We start from the raw sequence: 19,153 nt of genomic DNA, 5'->3' as shown, positions 1-19,153 counted from the left end.
TTTTATTTTATTTTTTTTTCTCAGCCATTCTTCTTGTGACTTTGGGATCACTGTTCTTATGTATGATCCAAATTCAGCCAAGCTTCAGCCGTAAAAAAAAAAAAAAAAAAAAAAAAAAAGCCAAATACTTTGGTGCACAGAGGGGTTCATTGTAAGCTGAATGGCTGCGAGGTTTGCATGTCCTTTGACTTCAAAACAAACATCAGCCTTCCACCATCATCTTGTCTGCTGCGATATGGTTTGTGCTCATGTGCTGTGCTAGAATATCACCAAACAGTGTGCTGTACAAAAAAACCAAAAACATGTCCACTCTGTTCTCATTTCTCCAATAGACCTTTGTTGTAGTAGTTTTGTGGTTTGTTCAGATTCAACTTTAAAACTTAACCCATACTGTCATGTTCTTTCTTTGGCAAGTCAAGTCTATTTCTTGGCAACTCTTTCAGATAAGCCATACTTGTTCATACTTTGTTTAACTGTACTGTCACATACATTTATCATGCTAACTGATTGCTGCAGCATCTTCAAAGCAGTTCTTGATTCACTGAGCATTGGCCTAGGGTTGAAAGGACAATACTCTGCCCCATTGTACGGTAATGAAGATGGTAAAATTGTATTTCCTGGTCTCAGTGAGAATTTTCTGTACTATAAACATTTTTTTTTAGATGTTCTAAATGCTATAATTAACACATTGTCTTTGCTGTTTTGGAACAACAGCATCATCCAAATAATTTCTATTCCTAATGATGGCTCCATTAACCAGTTGTCTGGGTGGTTTTACTGCTTTGCTGCTCTTTGTGAATCTACAACTTGTGCATAGTTCTGAGCTGATTTTATCATGTATCCGTAACATTTACAAACAGTTTAAACAAACCAGACTGCAATGGAGGTATGATTTTAGTTACTGCTGTGTATAAAATTAAGTTGAAAGCTTTAATCAAGAGCTGAGTAACAAATGTGAAAATGTCAACATCTTGCACAAGTTGGAGTGTCCCATCATGAAATTAAGTATCAAACAATATATAATTCTGTTTCATTATTGATGCTGATAATTGACAGTCATGCCCTCCATGTATTTGGCACCAAGCTACTGTTAACAGCTAATATCAGTGTTAAAACCATAGACTGTATATAAAGAAATGGACGTAGCCTCTGTGACGTCACCCATAGGTTTCTGAAGAGCTGAATTGAAGCTCAGTGGGTGGTTCCTACCATCGCCATCTTGGCAGTGTCATGCGCGTCGTCTCGCCCGGAAAATACAAATATGGGCAAAGATGTGGGGCTGAGAGGGCAGCCGTGAGCGTCATGGCGGATGATTGACATCGAGCAAACTCCGAGCTTTCTGTAGCTAAAAGCTAACCAAGCTAACCCTGAGATAACGGGAGCTAACCAGCTAATGGAGGTAAGCGAGCTAAAGCTAAGTCACGTTGTTAACCAGCTAAAAACCGAGGTTGTTCTACGTTCATCTTACTTGAAGCCAATCTTCCTGTCAATCAAAAGGACACGCCCCTAAATATGCCGAACTTCAAGATTAAATGACTTTTAAATTGGCGAGTTAGAAAATAAAATTCAATCCCCCCACAGTTGTCATGAAGGTAAACCTGACCTATAAACCGAAAATGGATTTTTGAACCAGGCTGTAAACATGTTTATTTCTGCTGTGAAGTTGGTCTTTTTAACATATGAGTCTATGGGGATTTGCTTTGTTTTGCAGCCAGCCCCTAGCGGATGAAGGGGGAACTGCAGTTTTATGCACTTCTGCATTGGCTTCACTTTTAACTGCCGGAGGTTGCCGCTTGGTCAAAACACAGATTCTTTTTTTTAACAGCAATTTCTGTATCATATGTTACAATAGTGATGGACATTAATAAATGACAGATCTTAAAAATATTAGAAGCTGCTAGTGCACAGTACAAACTTATTTCTCACTAAGTTGTTTAACATCCTGTTACTGCATCTTACATAAATGAATGGATAACAAAGCAGTGAATAATTAATATAATACGAAGAAGTCTCTTGACACCTCACATCATTACAAAGAAATCCTTTGACTTTTTCACTTTAGATCTTTGTGGGACTAAGTTAAGAATGAAGATTTTTTTATTATTATTATTTTGCATAATGCTTCAGGCAAGCATTTGCAACTCAAAGCAAGATAAGAAAAAAAAAAACATTCAAAATACATAGATGAAATGTTCTATTTTTTTCTTTATATTTAAAAAATTATGCATTTTGAAAAAAAAAATAAAATAGAGGCATTTGCTGTGTTTCTCCACGAGGACAGTGTAAAAAAAAAAAAAATCTGTATATATATATATATATATATATATATATATATATATATATATATATATATATATACATACATATATATATATACATACATATATATGGAGTCTTCCTCACAACACAGCTTGACATTTTGTAAATGAAATAAATGTGTATGTGTTGGAAGTATTTATATTTTGTCAGTATCTCACCAATCCGAGAGAACCAGGGACAAATACTGACCAGGCAGCAAAGTTTACAGTTTGTCATAATGAGGCCGTGACAGACCCAACACTCTTGTTGGATAGCTCACTCTTGGGCAATATAGTTGAAAAGATTTAAAGGGTGGTAAGTGGTTGTACTTTTCAAACCTTCATTCTCATTTTTAGTGCCTTACAGATGGTATTTTGGGATTAAACTGACCGGATTGTCAATCAGAGCTGATAAGCACCAAGATATTTCAACCAGCCACCATGCATGCAATGACGCGCAGCAAAACCTGCAAAGTAAACTATCTGAGGTTGAATAACTTACATGATTAAGATGATGCTCATGCCAAGATGTGGATTCTGCCTACCCTGAGTCACGCTAAGTTCAAATTTTGTCTGTGCTTCTCCCAGCTACAAGCACTGAAGAAACAGCTGAGGTTGTTATTAGATATGCTTCTTTGAATCAGGGAAGTTGCATCTGAATAAAAAAAATATATTATAAACCTTATGGACCCTTTAATAACCTTATAAAATCTCATGAAAAAAAGCTAACTTTAATGTATCAATGAAGATGCACAAAACTATAATGCCGCTAGATATTGTGTGTTGTCTCTAACATCAGACTGCTGTGAAGTGTGGCGGATATATTAAGAAAACTTAGTGTTATAAGCTTCCAATCAGGTTCATGTTTATGTCTTGTTTGTTGCCAGTTAGAGAAAACTAAAATAAACTAGTTATTATACTTCATATTTACCTAAAAGTACTAATATTTAGCTAAATCAAACTTCTTAAAACCATTTGAATATTTCAGACAAAACCTGTTGGGTAATAATTGTAGGAGCTTTGAGGTCTACTAGAGTGTTCTTTTGGTGAATTAATCCTCATTTCATAATAAGAGCGGTAATGTTTCAGAATAATAAATCAAACTAAGAAAACTGACTGGCAAAGCAAAAATAAGACAATGCGCTGGATAGTTTATGCTGTCTTTAGAACTATCAGGAAGTCCAGCACTGATAAATGACTGGGAAAGAGCATCCACATACACACAGAAAAATAATACCTGGCAAGAGATTTAAACAATCTGAATATAACAGCATACTACGGACAAGATTTACCCAATTACATTTCTTCCTGAAGCCAAGTTGGTACAAACCAACTGTGCCTGGGCCACAAACAGTGTGCAGACAAATGCTCACAAGAGAACTATTTCCATTACAATTTTTGACAGCAGTAATAAAAAAAATAAAGACCAATTTACACAAAAAGAAAAAGAAAAAAAAATAGCTGCACATACTACATTTCACACATAGACCTACGCTTGAATCCACCTTGCGTGTCTTGATTGTCTTCATGTAACTGGCCACCTCTCCTGTCATACTAGGTAGGACACATGTTCGAGCTCATAATATACTAGAACTGCTCCAAGATGCTCAACGCAAAGTCCTTTTAATCTTATGTTATTAGTGTGTGAAATACACTGACCATGGGTGTGATAGAACTACAAAGGACATAAATTCATATACATTTTATACCAGTATGTTGGGTTTTTAAACTGTTCTACATGTTATTTGAGATGTGAACATACTTCACATCTGTACATTAACTTTTTTTTTTTTTTGCTGTAAATAGTGATCACCAATCAGTTTCAATGTTGTGTGCATTTGTATTGGGAGAATTTGTTATGAAATTGCCACAAACACACCATGAAGCTTCGTAAAGTGCTTTTATGAGCTACAGCTTGATAACTGTGCGAAAGAATGAGCCATTCCAAATATGTTTTTGTAACTTATCCCCTCTTTCCTTTCATAGAATAAATCTTCATCCGTTTATAGTCCATGCTTAAACGTTTTGTAAAAGTTTAATATCTCACGTTTTACCATTAATTTTATAAATTGAAAATTTACCATGAAGTATGTAAAGTGTTATATAATAATAAATAAGATATGAATGGTAAAAATAAAAAGATTTGCAGCTTTGTAAATTCATATCTTTACTTTATTATTAAACCTCATATTTCATTGCTAAAAATAAAGAAAAGACAGAGTAAAATGAGTAAAAAAAAAACATTTCACCTTGTCTTATTAACATTTTTAAAACTCTTTCCAATCTCAAACAATCTGCTAAAGGTCAAATAGTCAGAGACCAAACATGTACTCATAAATTTTGTCATGTCATATGTGTTTTTACTGCTACCAAATATATATTTACTCCTCTGTGCAAGTGTTGCAACTTACCTAAACAGTTGTTTGGAAATGCACATCTTCACTCTAATTTACAAATGGAAAATTTTCCTGTTTAAATCATCTCACTAGCTGTTTCCCTCTTTTTGAGATGCAACACACAAGATAAGCATAGTGCCTAGCAGAAATAGCATCTTCCCAGACCACCTGAACGGCTCAACTCAAGTGGATCAAAGCACTTGAAAAGAAATTAAATTTTTAGGGGGATGGTGGCTGACAGCTTATCTGCAGAAATGGGGGGGGTGTGTAGAGGGTTTACGAGAAGCAAAACACTAGCAGAAGGCAGTAAGATTCGGCGAATAAGAACAGTAAATCTGGAGTCCTAAACAGATGGAGAAGAAAACAAACCTGGCTGGTGTATTTCCTGGTTGCTAAGCACCACCTGGAGGTAATGAATGTGTTGTTGGTCAAAGAGACGTGAGACAACAGGGAGAGTCACAATGTCTGTTCAGAAACAGAGGGCAGGTTTTCTATGTGTCCTTGATGTGGGTCACTGTGGCCTGCAGCTAATATGGCCATGAATTTTTATACAGGTACTAGTCTTAAACACCGATGACCACAACATGATACTCATGAAAAATTAGAGTTGGATAACCTTTAGCAAAGTGGTCGTGAATGTGGGTATAATATAAAAATAAAACTCCAGCTTTGATTCTGCTGGAGGTGAAGGCAATAATATGGTGCTGTTGGATCAGTCATTAGATGGAGTGGTTGAGCTTTACAGCTTATCGTATTACTTTGAATTTGATTCTTTTACTTTTCATCCTGAGCTTGGGAAAGGTAGTCTTTCTATCACTGGTACTGACATGTAGCGGCTTCTGGTCAGATTTTCATAAGCAAAAGATGACTCACCACACATCCAGTTGAATCCAGCTTTCGGTCAGATATGCAGCGGAAGTTACGGCTGCAGCCTCCGTTGTCTTTGGTGCAGTCTCTGACAGGCCCAAAAGAGTCCAGCAGAACCTCCAAGGAGTCAAAGGACGAGCTGATCATCAACTCCTCTCTGCACGAATGTAAAACGCGACAGCATAAAGCAATGTTGTAAACCGGAGAGGGGCAGTGGGTTGTTATTGTTGGCAGTATTATCTGTAACACAAAGTTCCTTCTATATGTTCTTCTCTCAGTTCTAGGTTAAAGCCATTTATTTGAAAATATGTTAGAAACAGATTTTCTATGAATGACTTGATTTTGTCTGAATATTATGGACAGTGCAGAAACAATGTTGCATCTCATCAGGTTAACTATAATTATTCAGGATTATTGATCTTAAACAGAGACCAATTTATGTCTGCACAGTAGATGCATGGCAGAAAACTAAGGTGGACTGAAGCTGAGTTGCTCATCCCATGACCCAAAATTGTAAGAAAAAGGGTAATGAAAAAACAACCAATTTAAGTTTAGAAAAGTGTTTTTACTCTGTGGCATTTTGACCAAATTAGGTCAAAGATATTGCACAAAGACCTAAAAGAATTGTGTCAACTAGACAAAAATCAGACCTATATTGAGTCTATTTTAAACAAACTTCACAAAATGATACATTTAAGAGCCTGACTTTACTCAGAACATGGATTTCTGTCTCTGCAACTTTACACAGTAAACAATTCACAACGCCTTCAGTTTATAATTGTTGAATCACCAATTTTCCTTCCATGTCAGCAAATATCATAATTCTTTCCAAGAAAAGTTCAACAAATACAGTAAACAAGCTGATGAATCTTAATGGGATTTAGCAATTTGTTAGCATTGATTTAATGTCAAGAAATATGCATTTATCTGCATTAGTACTAAAAGCAAAGCAGTAGACTTGAGATAAAACACACAAGGAATAAATTGTTCTAACCTCGCTGAAAGCATTTGCTTAGGATGACTTAATAATTTATTTCTTCGTACCGTGAACCTTCTGCAAGCTAAATAAGTTATGATCAAATGAAGTTATGATCAAATGGAGGAACAACAGTAGAAATACTTTGGAAAGGTAGTAAAGAAAGAAAGATTAAACCCCAGTCTGTCCTTATTTAGTGTAAATCACAGTTATTTAAGGTAACTTGTACTTGTAAATGTATGTAACAGTGCAACCATGAACTGCCCTTGAATGATATTTTTAAGTAACGATATTTACAGCAAGAAAAAAAGAAAACAATTTTCCTTCCAGTTCAAAGTCAACTTGATTATATCTTACAAGGCAATGGCTCTAATAGTTTTCCATTGCTTCTATTTAATTTGAAGGGATCAGTAGAACAGATCCTCAGCAGGTGATGAGATGCACATAAAGGAGTGAGTGTACATTATTATGTCATTGTCAATATAGTCAAGACACATCTACACACTGTGTGCAGCACAATCCCCAAGAAGTATCCAACAGGACAAAAAACAAGTCTTGATTTGTATTAAAATGTGGATGGAAAAAAAGGTAAAATGAATGAATAAATTAATGTCTATTTAATTGCTTTATCTTCTGCCCAAAACATGCTCTTGAAACATGTACAGCAGCAGAGTATGACAGTAGTTGCATTTTCATTACCCCTACAATTATACCAATTATACCAAACCTGAATATCACAATTAAAAAACTGTTATTGGAAACACCTACATAAAAAAAAAAAGAAAAAAAAATCACTAAAATGCTGTTATGCTCTCATGACATTTTTTTTCCCCAGACAGTTCAGTATAGATGTATATCACAAAAGAGTATTGAAAATGAAAATGAAGGTTTTTGCATTTACAAAAACTGGTCACATGTCATGGAAGGCATGGTATGGATGTATGGAGAAAGAGAAAAAACTGTGTTACATAACAACACCAAAATGTAGAGTTTTACAATGAATTAGAAAGGGAAATGAGCAATAAGAGCTTAGAAAAGCAAAGCAATGCTACATGGCTACATGGTAACCTAGCAACGCTGCAATTCTCATAAAATCTTGTCCACGGGATGAGATGTTCGAGTTGGAACTCTTAAACACCATTCAATAGAAATGCCTGCAAATTGCAATTAGCTGTGTTTCAAATAACATTTTTCTGCTAATTAAAAGCAGTATTTCTAAGTTTCAACAAATACTTGCTTTTTACAGGCGTTTCCATTGAACAGTGTTTAGCGCATAAGTCTCAGTTTGTGTAAAATCTCGTCAGATTGTGGCTTATTCAGCATAGCCACGTAGCATTATTTTGGGGTTTTCTACTTGCTATGGATAATTTTGTATGGCTTATTGACACCTTTCTCCCTCATTTCTTTACTAAAATATGTTATTGTTTGTTCCATACTGTGCCATTTTTACTGACAATGAACTGGTCACAGCCCCTCACGTAACGTCCGGGGACACTAATGTGGAAAAAAATGTTTCCATTACACTATTTTGAAATGTCTGAAAAAACACCGTAGGAGTGCATAAAAACTTTTCAGCAATATTTCAGTCTTTTTTCGAAATGAAGGTGTTACCATTTGCATTTTTATTGCAAAACTTTTTTTCTTGCTCAATTTTAGGTGTAATGAAAACACACCAACAGTTATTTCAGAAATCTTGCTTTTATTTTCCAAAACTATAATGCAAATGTTTCTAACTCCAATCCGTGATGGCTACTATCCTGCAGGTTTTAGTATGTCCCTGGTACAACACTTTATTCAAGAGAAAAGTTTCTACAACAAATTGCCATCTTCTCCACCTGCCTATCAATGAGCTATTGATTTGGGTCAGGTGTGTTGTACTAAGTAAACACTAAATCCTGCAGAATGGTCGCTCATAAGAACCGGAGTTGGAGAGCCCTGGTGTAATGGAAACACAACCATTGCAAGGTACTTTTACAAACATTAAATAAAATTTTTAAAAAAGCAAAAAACAAAGAAAAACATCTGAGCATTTGCTAAATGGTGTAGTTGTTGAGCTGCTGCAGTGGCAGTTGAAGGAGGCGTAACGCAAGTCATCAAATACATTTCAGCGATTAAATACAACCATAGGCGGTGTCTTTTTCACACCAGCTAATCAAAGAATGCCATTGGGACTCATTGCTGTTTATCTGTCAAAGAAGAGCGATGATGCAAATAATGATCAGACATTTTGGGAGGGGGGTCGGCTTGAAAGCGGGGTAAATCAGCACGCTTCAAGAAAGCTTTAACTGTGTTTCCTTGTGATGCCTGGGGAACGCGCTCGTCAGATAACAGTTATTTATACAGCATCTTAAAGAAAGCCACCACATGAAAATAAACTGTTGAAAAACCAGAGGTGAAACAAAAGTGTGTGAACTGTGTGAACAGAGGGAAAAAAAAAAAAAAAAAAAAAAAAAAAGCAAATTTTTGCTGGAAAAGCATTTACAGTAAATTTAATGTGGAACACTACAGCAATAACTAAGAAATAGGGGGTTTTGGATAAAGATCTAGTTCTAAACTTTCTGTAATGTTGAATTGATCATGTAAGAATAAAATGTTGTCTTTATAAGTCTTCAGAATTTTAAATTCTGAATCATTCAGAAAATTTAGTATAATCGATTATAAAAAAAAAACATTAATAACTTTCTTTCTCATACTTTTGTAACTTCATATTGTTTCGCTTTCATCTCATTCACAATTACAAATACCAGAGGCTCGATATTATAACTTCCACCATGACTTTTCCTACATGATGAATTAAAAATTTAATCAGTCACTATTTTGACTGTTAAGGTTACCCTGCTGTGACCCTGCCTCTCAACCTGCTTCAGCATCCCTTCCTCTCAATGACTGTCAGAGAACTATGATTCTGTCACCTGACAAAAAAAAAAACAAACAAACAAAAAACAAACATTAATTCATGCTAACAATTTGTGACTATTATTTTAACCATTATTCCCATTATTCTTACTGACACAGTAGGATTAAATTCTTTTATACTGGCTCACACAAAAAAATAAATAATAAATAAACAAACAAATCCTGCATTTGCGAATAGTTAAAATAATAGTCCAATGTACAGCTGCTGGTAACTGGTTGGAGCTGGTAAAAGTGTTGCTTTTAAATTTAATAGAGGATCTCTTTTCTATATTCAAGGATAGGGGCTGTGTCAGACATCCTGCTTTCTTTATGTTTTTTTCCAGTCTGTAAAGCGTCTTGAGATGGTATTGCCGTGATTATATAAATAAAGTTGAAATAAATTGAATTGAATTTAACAAACAAGCCAAACTTCTTTTTTTTTTTTTTTTTTTCTATCTAGAGATTAGGGTTTTTGTTATGGTTGCAAAAAAATGTGAATTTGAATTGCATCTCATTGACAGATATGAGCTGTACTGTCATACTCATCTTGATCTTACTTTTCTTTCTGTATACACAAAGTATACGCTACTTCTTCCTGTGGCAACATACTGTTGAGCTGCACAAATGCAAATCCCTTTTTGAATTATTTTTCAGCCATATCTTCCCATGATTCAACCAGAACAATGACAATCAAAGCAAAAGTAGTGAGTCTTTTTTCCACTGATAAAGGGATAAATATCCTTTGTTATATTAGTCATAGGTTTAAAAATATAAACTTGTCTAGGCCCACCCCATCGGTAGCTTTGACCAGCTGTGGCCAAGGAAGCAAATTAATTAATAACACACACAGCTGGAGTACATGCACATGCATGCCTGTACAATTCCTTCACTCACAAGTCATTTGCATCAAATTGGTGATGTGTGCCCATCAACTAGCACAATTTTTTTCTTTGTTTTTTTAATTTAGAGAATAAATCCTTGTTTATTTTTCAATTGGATTTTAATTCAGAGAGCTGCTGATGAATAACCACAAAGACACAATGGAGCTCTCTTCCAGGCTCGGTGCAGTATAATGAGAGAAGTCAAATGGCTCTGCAACTAAAAGAAAATAAATCTTGTCTGAAAATGAATAACAGTGTGTGACAGGTTAATCAACGTAATGCCCTTTGCACAGTGCTATTCAATCTTTTCTGGCACCCGGTGACATCTTTTATGAGAGCAGTTAAAAGTAACACAGTTAGTGTTTTTCACTATTATTTCACAGCTATTTCTTACAGTTTTATTTCTAGTCTAAGGACTGTATAATGTGGAAAACAAGAAGTGATCTCCATCAACTTTGCAAAGTTCACAAACTGGTGCTGAGCTTCGAACCATGAAATGCCAACCACCCTGTTCCAAGTCTTCTTGCCAGATGCTTTTTGCTACAGCTTAAAGAACATTACATTACTCCCACTCACCTTGCATGATGTAAGATGAGCAAATATTGATGTAAAAGAAAAGAAAAGGAAAAACCCCAACCTTACTCCGACTCTTCATGTTAGGTCACAAAGATCAATAGGCTGAATTGATTAGGACATTCGGTGTCTGCACATGGATGAATGAATAAAAAGCTTTCAACTGCTTAAGGTACTAAAATAATTTAGGGTCTGGACTGAACATTCATTATTCTTTTGAACCCTTGTGTTGCCCCTTTTGCTGCATTGACTACTTTTGTTGTCGACATCAAAATCACAATATATTTCATGCTTAATGCCTTGAGCTGAATTACATTCAGATTAGATTATTAAGATAATATTGCCCTCTCTGCTAGCGCTGCCTCTCCAACCACCTCTATCAGGAACGATCATTATGGTTTTTAAAGGAAGTGGCTTTAAAGTCTCTGAACATGTCATGGTTTAGGACCAAAATCTTAATTTTCACTGAATTGCAGATTCAAAACATCAAATGATGTTCTATGATTTTGGGTATTAAGTTTCAAGATATCCAGAAAGATGACAAACTGAATCAACTATGGAAGTAAGAAATGGCCAAGCTGTAATGCAAATATTAGTGGGCTCCCTACTCACTCAGAGTCAGAGTGAAAGGTTATTTTACCCTGTAAAGTTTTACAAACTTGGATTGATGAGAAAGTCTTTATGGGCAATATACCCATTGGTGACCAAAATTCCATTTGAGAACCATGTAATTCTGAATGACAACAGTACAAAGGAAGTGACTATTGATTTTTATGAGAACCAGGAACAAGCCATACATAATTTCAATCAAATAGTTTTAATGTAGTAGTCAACTACTACATAATAATACATAATAATAGGCTAAAAATGTAATAATGAGGAAGTCTCCAAGAATGAGGTGTACAGATTTTGTTTATTATATACCTCTGGTCGCTCAATGTTCGCAGAAAGATTATGCATGTCTTTCTTAATTCTTACTGTGAGGGATGTAATTGCCTTTGCAGCCATCTGTTGTGGCAGCAGCATCAGAGCCAGTGACTCAGAAGAAATGAATGAACTGATAAAAGCAAGCTTGCTCTGTGCTGACAGCTTTCCTGGAACAACAAGAGCTGATTATGTAAAGAACAATGTTTTGCAAACAGCTCTAAATAATGGAAAACGCTGTACACCTCACAATCCATGATTGAACTGCAGTGTGTTCAGTCAGAGGCTTCTTCAGCTTGGATGCAACAATTAACAGTAGACAACGCCATAGCTCATGGCTATAAAGCCATAACTCAATGAGAGGTAACTGTGTCTAATGATTACAATCATTTATTTATTCGTGGTCTCATTTTTCTCTTTATAAACAACAGACAGAAACATTCAGTCTTAATCATTTTTAGTCTGTTCAGGAACTTTAAAATGAACTATTTGGACAACAAGCAGACAGAGGCACATGCTCTCTTATCAAGACTAATATTGCCTAGTTTTAAAACCAAACTTTAATTTTTTTTTGTAATTTAACAGTTAACTCCATACTGTAGGATTTTCTGACTCCCTGTGTGAAATATCCTGAAGTAAATTGCAACTATTCACATAAAACTGACTTTTACTGAATTATTGTTGTTCAGTAAGTTAAACATTCTGCAGATTAGGTCAACTGAGTCACATGTTTTTACCACAGTTAACATCTGATAGGTTAGATCTAAACTTAAGGGGGGATTTCAATATTTTCTGTGGGATAACCTTCTTCTCTTAAACCAGCAAATATTTTTTACTCTGCCACTGTCAAATGTATGGTTATCAATAAACTAATTCATCTACCAAATCAAAGCGTAACTGTTTTCGTTTTTTTTGTTTTTCTTTTTGTCCATTTTTCTTTGCCTTCTGTAGAAAATTGCCAAAATAATTCATATATAGACTGTCAGGTGGATAACAGCATTCATGGAGGTTTCATCAATATGAGCCAGTTATAACAGAGAAATTAAATTACCAGAGGGCTAACGGGTGAATGCCGTTGTCCCTGGTGTACCCCTTTTTATTTCCAGCCACTACTATTTGCCTTTTAGGCCCAAATGAAATCTCCTTTTCATCAATCATCAGCAGCTATTTCATGAAAGCAAATGTGTCCCACAGCCATTACATATCTAAACACAACCTGCTGTACATCTACATCAACTTTATTTATTCAGGGGCGGTGTTTGCTATAGGCAATGTGGTCAAGTGCCCAGGGCACATTCTGCGAAGGAGTGCACCATGCACAAAAGGGGAAGATCCATTGGCGTAAGAGCACCAGCTTTCCCTGTCAAGTTATGATGTTAGGCGCTTTGTTTTCTGTGGAAGCATCAGGCATGATGATCACTGTGCTGCTGTTCGGCTGAACAAGTTTCCCTACTCAGCAGCAGTGTGTACAGAAAGAAGGTGGGAATCTCAGGCTGAGGGTCTCAATGCAATTAAAATCTAGTCATATACTGCTTTAAAATAAATGATAGTTTCAGTATATTGTTCTAGGACCGTCACTGCATTTATTCTATAGTCACACAAAGTGCTGCACTATGTGTGAAAAAAGGACAGTATGTGTAATGTTTTAGTTACAGACCCTTCTTTACATGAATAGATAGATAAACAAAAGGATTATAACAAAATAAATCAAATTAAATCAGAAGCCATCTTGATAAGGACATGTTTGGAAGTGTCCACACACAATCCACAATGCTGATCTCCTTGTAACTTGAGGTCAGTGTGAGTCTGTTCGGTACAAAATAGATATAATTACACAAGCTTTAGGGATAAGCTTATGGGAACATTTAACTTTACCACCGCCTTCCTTTTTACACTCAAGACTCTAAAAGAGCCCCAATCAGTCAGGCTGCAGACAGAGAATTTCAGAGGAGGTCGTGGAGTGCCTGGTACCAGCAATAGATCATCTGAGCCCTCTGGGTTGGCTTTTTCGGTTGGGTTTGCTCCTCACTGATTCCATCAGATTAGCATCTGGGGAGTTTGGGAGACAGATCTACACCTGAGGGTCTCTGTTCTGTCCTTTTCAGGCCCTTCTTAAGCAATTTTGTCCGGGTGACTGCTGTTTTACCAATGGGAGGCCAGAATAAGGATTAATACAGATTTATTTATTTATTTTTTGTATACCCCTTGCACATTTTAGGACACTAATTGAAACGTGGCGTTAGACTTCCAATCAAGTTTTGGGATTTCACATTTCCATCTGCTGCTGCTATCCTTAAGTTGGCTTTTGTCTTTGGTTCAGCTCTTCACTTTACAACAAGAGCTTAAAAACTTCTATTCATTTATGAAAATTCAACACCGAATATAAATTTTGAATTAATTCTTAATTGCACAAAATTAGAAAAAATAAGAAAGAAAAATAAAATCACTGAATTCAAAGTGACTTTAAAAAAAACATGGAACAAGAAAAAAAAACAAAAAAAAACAACAACCCAGAATCCCATGTTTAACCTAATAATTGATAAACAACTTGCAGATGGTGTACTGCAGTACAGTCATGTGACTTCTAACATAGTGGACTATATTTCTGTCAAACAAACTTAACCCAGTTTTTCCCTCCTTGGTCACATTTACCTCATCACATTAGAACTTAAATCTAATTATTTAGACAGTATTCAGACTTAAAGTTTATGGTATACCTCACAGCATACAATGAACATGTATAAAATTCTTGCTTTTGAACTATTTTATATAAAATGAATGTCAGGTATTAACATCTAGCTCTGTAAAATAGAAAACATAAAGACTTAAAGCAAAGAAAAAAACCCTTCCTTGATAGCCTGCAGTATGTGCTAATGAGGAGAAATAATAGGGATGTTCGTGTGAGCGAGACTAATTTTACCTGACATCATTGTCACAGGGCAAACGACCATCGGAAAATTAGGGCAGGATCTGAAACTATTATGCACATTACCATGTAGAGAGGACATGTGCCAGCATTCTCTTTAAGGTAATTCCCACCATTTGTCACATGAAACTTCCTCATGACTGCATGCCAATACTGTTTGCATAGACTTTTTGCAACAACATTATCCTTTTCAGTGATCTATAATGTCTCTGATCAGTAAACAAAGCAGCTCAGCAACTATAGGATGAGAATCCTGCCATAATCTGAAATAAATGAAAAAAAACTGAAAACCTGAAATAAAGTTTTGACACACTGAAAAGTGCTTTGCAGTCTGAAAAAAAAAAAAATTAATCTCGGCAAACAGAATTTTGTACTAATTTTGTTTTTTCCATAAGTGCAACATGTATATTACAGTTTCAACCTTACATTTTTAAAGATTCAAACATCTTGCTTCAACCTTGCTGTTTTCAGGTCAACATGTTTAGAGTTAGAATTATTTACTGCTGTCTATATATTTTATATATAGAGTAAATAAATGTGTTCTTCTCTAGCCACTAAAAGTAGTATTTATTTATAAATGTGAAAAGCTGTCAAACATCTGCTTAAGTCAAACTGTGAATTCATGTTATTGCTAATTAAACTTCTTAATAGATGTGAAATAACAGCATGTTTTTCCAGAACATCTTTTTTTCCACTGTGTGTTTGTTCCTGCAGATGTTTAATCAAAGCTCATAATTACAAACCAGCTCTGAACAAGTCTGTGCACTGCATTGTAGGAAACTGATTAAGACAACTCTAATTAATTGCTGTTAACATGAATGCTGACAAATTTACTGTCTACATATAGTCCATACATACAGTATGGACTATTTTCTGAAAAAAAAAAAATCATTTACTGTGGTTTGACAGGGTCGAAGAGGACATTGCCATTCTATGCACAAAAAGGGTTTATCTTATAAACAAACCAAAGTTTCATGTCCAATTTGTGCAACATCGTCACATCTTTACCTATAATCTGTACTGAGAGTCAATTTGATATGATATTCCTGGTTAGTCTAGATTAAAATGTGTTGAAAATATGTAGTGTTAGGGACAAACAAAGGAGTGTGCATTACATTTTTAATGAGAACATTCCATAACTTGTTTTATATTTATTTAATTGAAGTGATGCCAAGTCATAAAATGCCTGCCTTGTTATGAAGATGTGTACTTCTTGACCAAATGCTGCTTAGTTAAAGATCCACTGCTAGCAAAGCAAAGCATCTAGCTAATTATGTTGCATCACAGATGTCGGCTGGGTCCAATTCCAGGCTGCGGCTTTGTTTTTGACTCGGTTACAGTTCTCTCTGTAGTCCAGACACAAACACAATCAGTGCAAACAGAGCAGATCGTCGTCAGAGTTATGTACCATTTAACAATCGGAATGCTGTTTGCAGCTTGGATTATTATTGTTTTTCTATTTGTGTTTCATTTTCTTCTTTTTATTATATATTTTATTAATTTATTACCCTCTTAATCATGACCTGTGGATCAATCTTACAGGGATGATTAAACTTCACTGCCACAACAGTAAATAGAAAATAGAAAAGCTGTTGTTGTAGCACACAACGGGGCTGACAGCTGCATTTTGAGGGATAAAAAGGGCAAAGTCATTAGACATGTTTAAATATGTATATGTGTTGATAAGTTGACATCTGTTACAATAAAGTATTGTCGACAGAAATTTCCAGTGATGCTCAAGTGGAGCGAATAGCAGACGTTTCCTGTTCAGGTGAAGCAGTCAAACTGAAACATTTTTATTTCTTTAGGAAGAATGTCGTTTGTCATCTCCAAAAGTTATATCCAAAAAATGGGGGTTACTGAATGTATCCCACCTCACGTCTACCGCGTCCTCCATCACCGTCATGTCTGTCTTGCATTTGGCTGATGGGTTGATGGCGAGCTCAGCAGGGGGGATCACAAAGCTCTTACTCAGCGGCAGCCACATTCCCTCTCCCAGAGTGTAAGTGAATCTGCAGAAGGACAAGAAAAGTTACAGATGAGCACTGTAGGTGTAAGAAACCAAAAAATGGAACATGTAACTTAAAGGAAAGAAGTAAATCGTTACACTTAGATATTTCATCTATAGAATTTACCAATAATATCCCAATAATTATGATCAACTTTGTCGATGTTCTTTCTTTTCTGTGTTGTGAGAAAACATTATTCAGATTTATTTGGTTAAAAATGATCAGAGTAACAGGAAGTGATCTTTTTAGTCCCATGAATAGCCAGACAGTGCAAAACCAACACAGCAAAACTAAGTGGTGCATAACTCCTATTTTTCTCCAACTTGTTGTCTGTTATTTTCTTTTTCACTAGTTGTATGGTTTAGGTTATGAGCTAAAGATACTCGGTTAAATTCTTCATAAAAATAAAAGTGTCTGTTGAAATGCTTTTACAGTCCTGACAAAGCATCCATGTGTGATAACTGGGAACAACCTGATATGTATTACTTGAGGCAGGTGATGTGGAAAAAGATGGTTTGGAGGTTAAAAAAAAAAAAAAAAAAAAGTTTTGGACACCAGCTTGATAAATAGTAAGATTTATTACATTAAGTCTAGCATCTGTAAGACTCATAAAACTAGTCGTGGAAATTCCCACTGACCATCTGTTTCAGCTCCATCATTTATAGCACGCAGAGAAATATATTCCCAGGTTCCCTAGGACCAATCCTTTGACTTGCATACAAGACATACATGACACTGTCAGGTATGGAGCTTAGAAGTCATGGAAGCTTATGGAACAGACCAACACAGCTGAAGTTAGCTGGTATTTCCAATTTTGGTCATCATGCCTGTGTAACACTTAGGAGCAGATACTACAAACCAAACCTGTGGTTTGTACAAAATATAAAATTATAATATTTCAATGTAAATTTACTTGGACTCATTCTGTCTTAAGTTTAAAACACCTAAAAATTTAGGGGGAAAAAATCTAAATGTATGTATTATCTTAAACCATCATCATTTTTCTTTTCTAGTTTAGTATTTACTTTAAACTTTAGTTTAGTATTTAATACTGCCCCCAGCACCCAAAAAAATAAGTACACAACACAGAACAACCTACAGCTTGATGAGGAGTAAGAAAGGATAAATTGTTCCCTCAAGTGAGACTAAAACCAGTAACTTAATGTGACATGTGAAACTCACCAACCAAACAACTCCAATACAAACAGTAATGTATCATCAATACTGCAGAAGTGAAATCTTAAGCTTTTCCCTTCATGGCACATGTAACTGAAGCATAAAGAGTGATTATTGACATCAGAAGTCCTATGGAGGCAAATAGGAATTGTGACATTTTTATTTATAGTTTCATGTGTTGAAATGGCATTTTGTGTCAAACTCTTTTACATTCTGGTGTTCAAGTGGCTTTGCAGACATAACCATCTTTTAACCACAAACAGAAACATTTTTTTTCTACAAATACACACACGTGCCGGTCTTATAACATCTCTGCACAAGTCTACTATCTGACAACACCTAGTTCTGACATCTTGATTTGGATTACGTTGAGTTTAGCCTGCTTCAGGATATGGCAGCTGTAGTCTGCAGTAAAACTCCATGCAGATGCGGAATTCTTTGTGACATCTTTCAGAGGAATCTCATGCTTCTAAAGTTTAGCTCACACTTTAGCTCATTTTCCAGGACTTTGACATCTCCCAGAAATAAGTAACTTTTTTAAGGTCATGTCATTAGACTCTTTACAAACTTTAAAAAGTCAAAAAGTTCTCTCATCCTCTTAAAAACAAAGAAACAAAAAAAAGACAAAAAAAAGGAATTGCCACTGTAGAAACATAGTTACTCTTCATAGATAAATATCTTCACTACATTGCTTATTTCAAGTTAGGGTCTCAAGTTGGTATGAGGTTATTTATTTTACATTTTTTTGCATAAATCTTTGTAGAGCAGAGGGACACTGTGTGTTTATGGATGCAATGCATACCTTATGAGCATTTCTGACTTAAAAAAAAAGAAAAGACCAATAAGAGTTTCCCTGAGGACCAAAGATGGCGATGAATCTGTAAACAACAGATGTCTGGAACAAAGGCTTTTAAACATTTTTGATTTGTGATGCAATGAATATCATCAATCCTTAAACACTTTGCAGATGAAATGTACTACTTGGAAGTTTAAGTTAAGCAGTGCAGGCAGATTAACATCAAATGCATTATTAGCACTGATGAATAATGCATGCAAACTGCAAATGCAAAAGAGGGGAACTTGTTGATTAAATGGTTAACAGCCATTTTTTATGCAGGCTAAACATATTTTCTCATTTTAAATTGTTCAATTTGCATTTAATAAAATGCTAACTTAGCATATGAAAAGGCCAGCGGATGGCGAGGGCTGCACGCACCACCAGTCACTAAAAGA

At 35.4% G+C, this 19,153-nt stretch overlaps 1 protein-coding gene across 1 annotated transcript in view; it reads right to left on the bottom strand.

Annotated features, from left to right (window-relative positions):
• astn1 (astrotactin 1) overlaps positions 1–19,153 on the bottom strand; it is a gene marked incomplete at both ends in the record, with an annotated part of 379,418 nt that overhangs the window by 220,489 nt on the left and 139,776 nt on the right. Inside the window, 2 exons of the mRNA XM_079244285.1 lie at positions 5,567–5,717; positions 16,610–16,747. Of these exons, the coding sequence (XP_079100411.1) occupies positions 5,567–5,717; positions 16,610–16,747 (289 nt within the window). The remainder of the gene's footprint in view (positions 1–5,566; positions 5,718–16,609; positions 16,748–19,153) is intronic.

The sequence above is a fragment of the Telmatherina bonti genome (assembly GCF_933228915.1).
Source record: "Telmatherina bonti genome assembly, chromosome: 7".
NCBI classification, from domain to species: domain Eukaryota; kingdom Metazoa; phylum Chordata; class Actinopteri; order Atheriniformes; family Telmatherinidae; genus Telmatherina; species Telmatherina bonti.
This window is presented reverse-complemented; position numbering and strand designations above follow the sequence as displayed.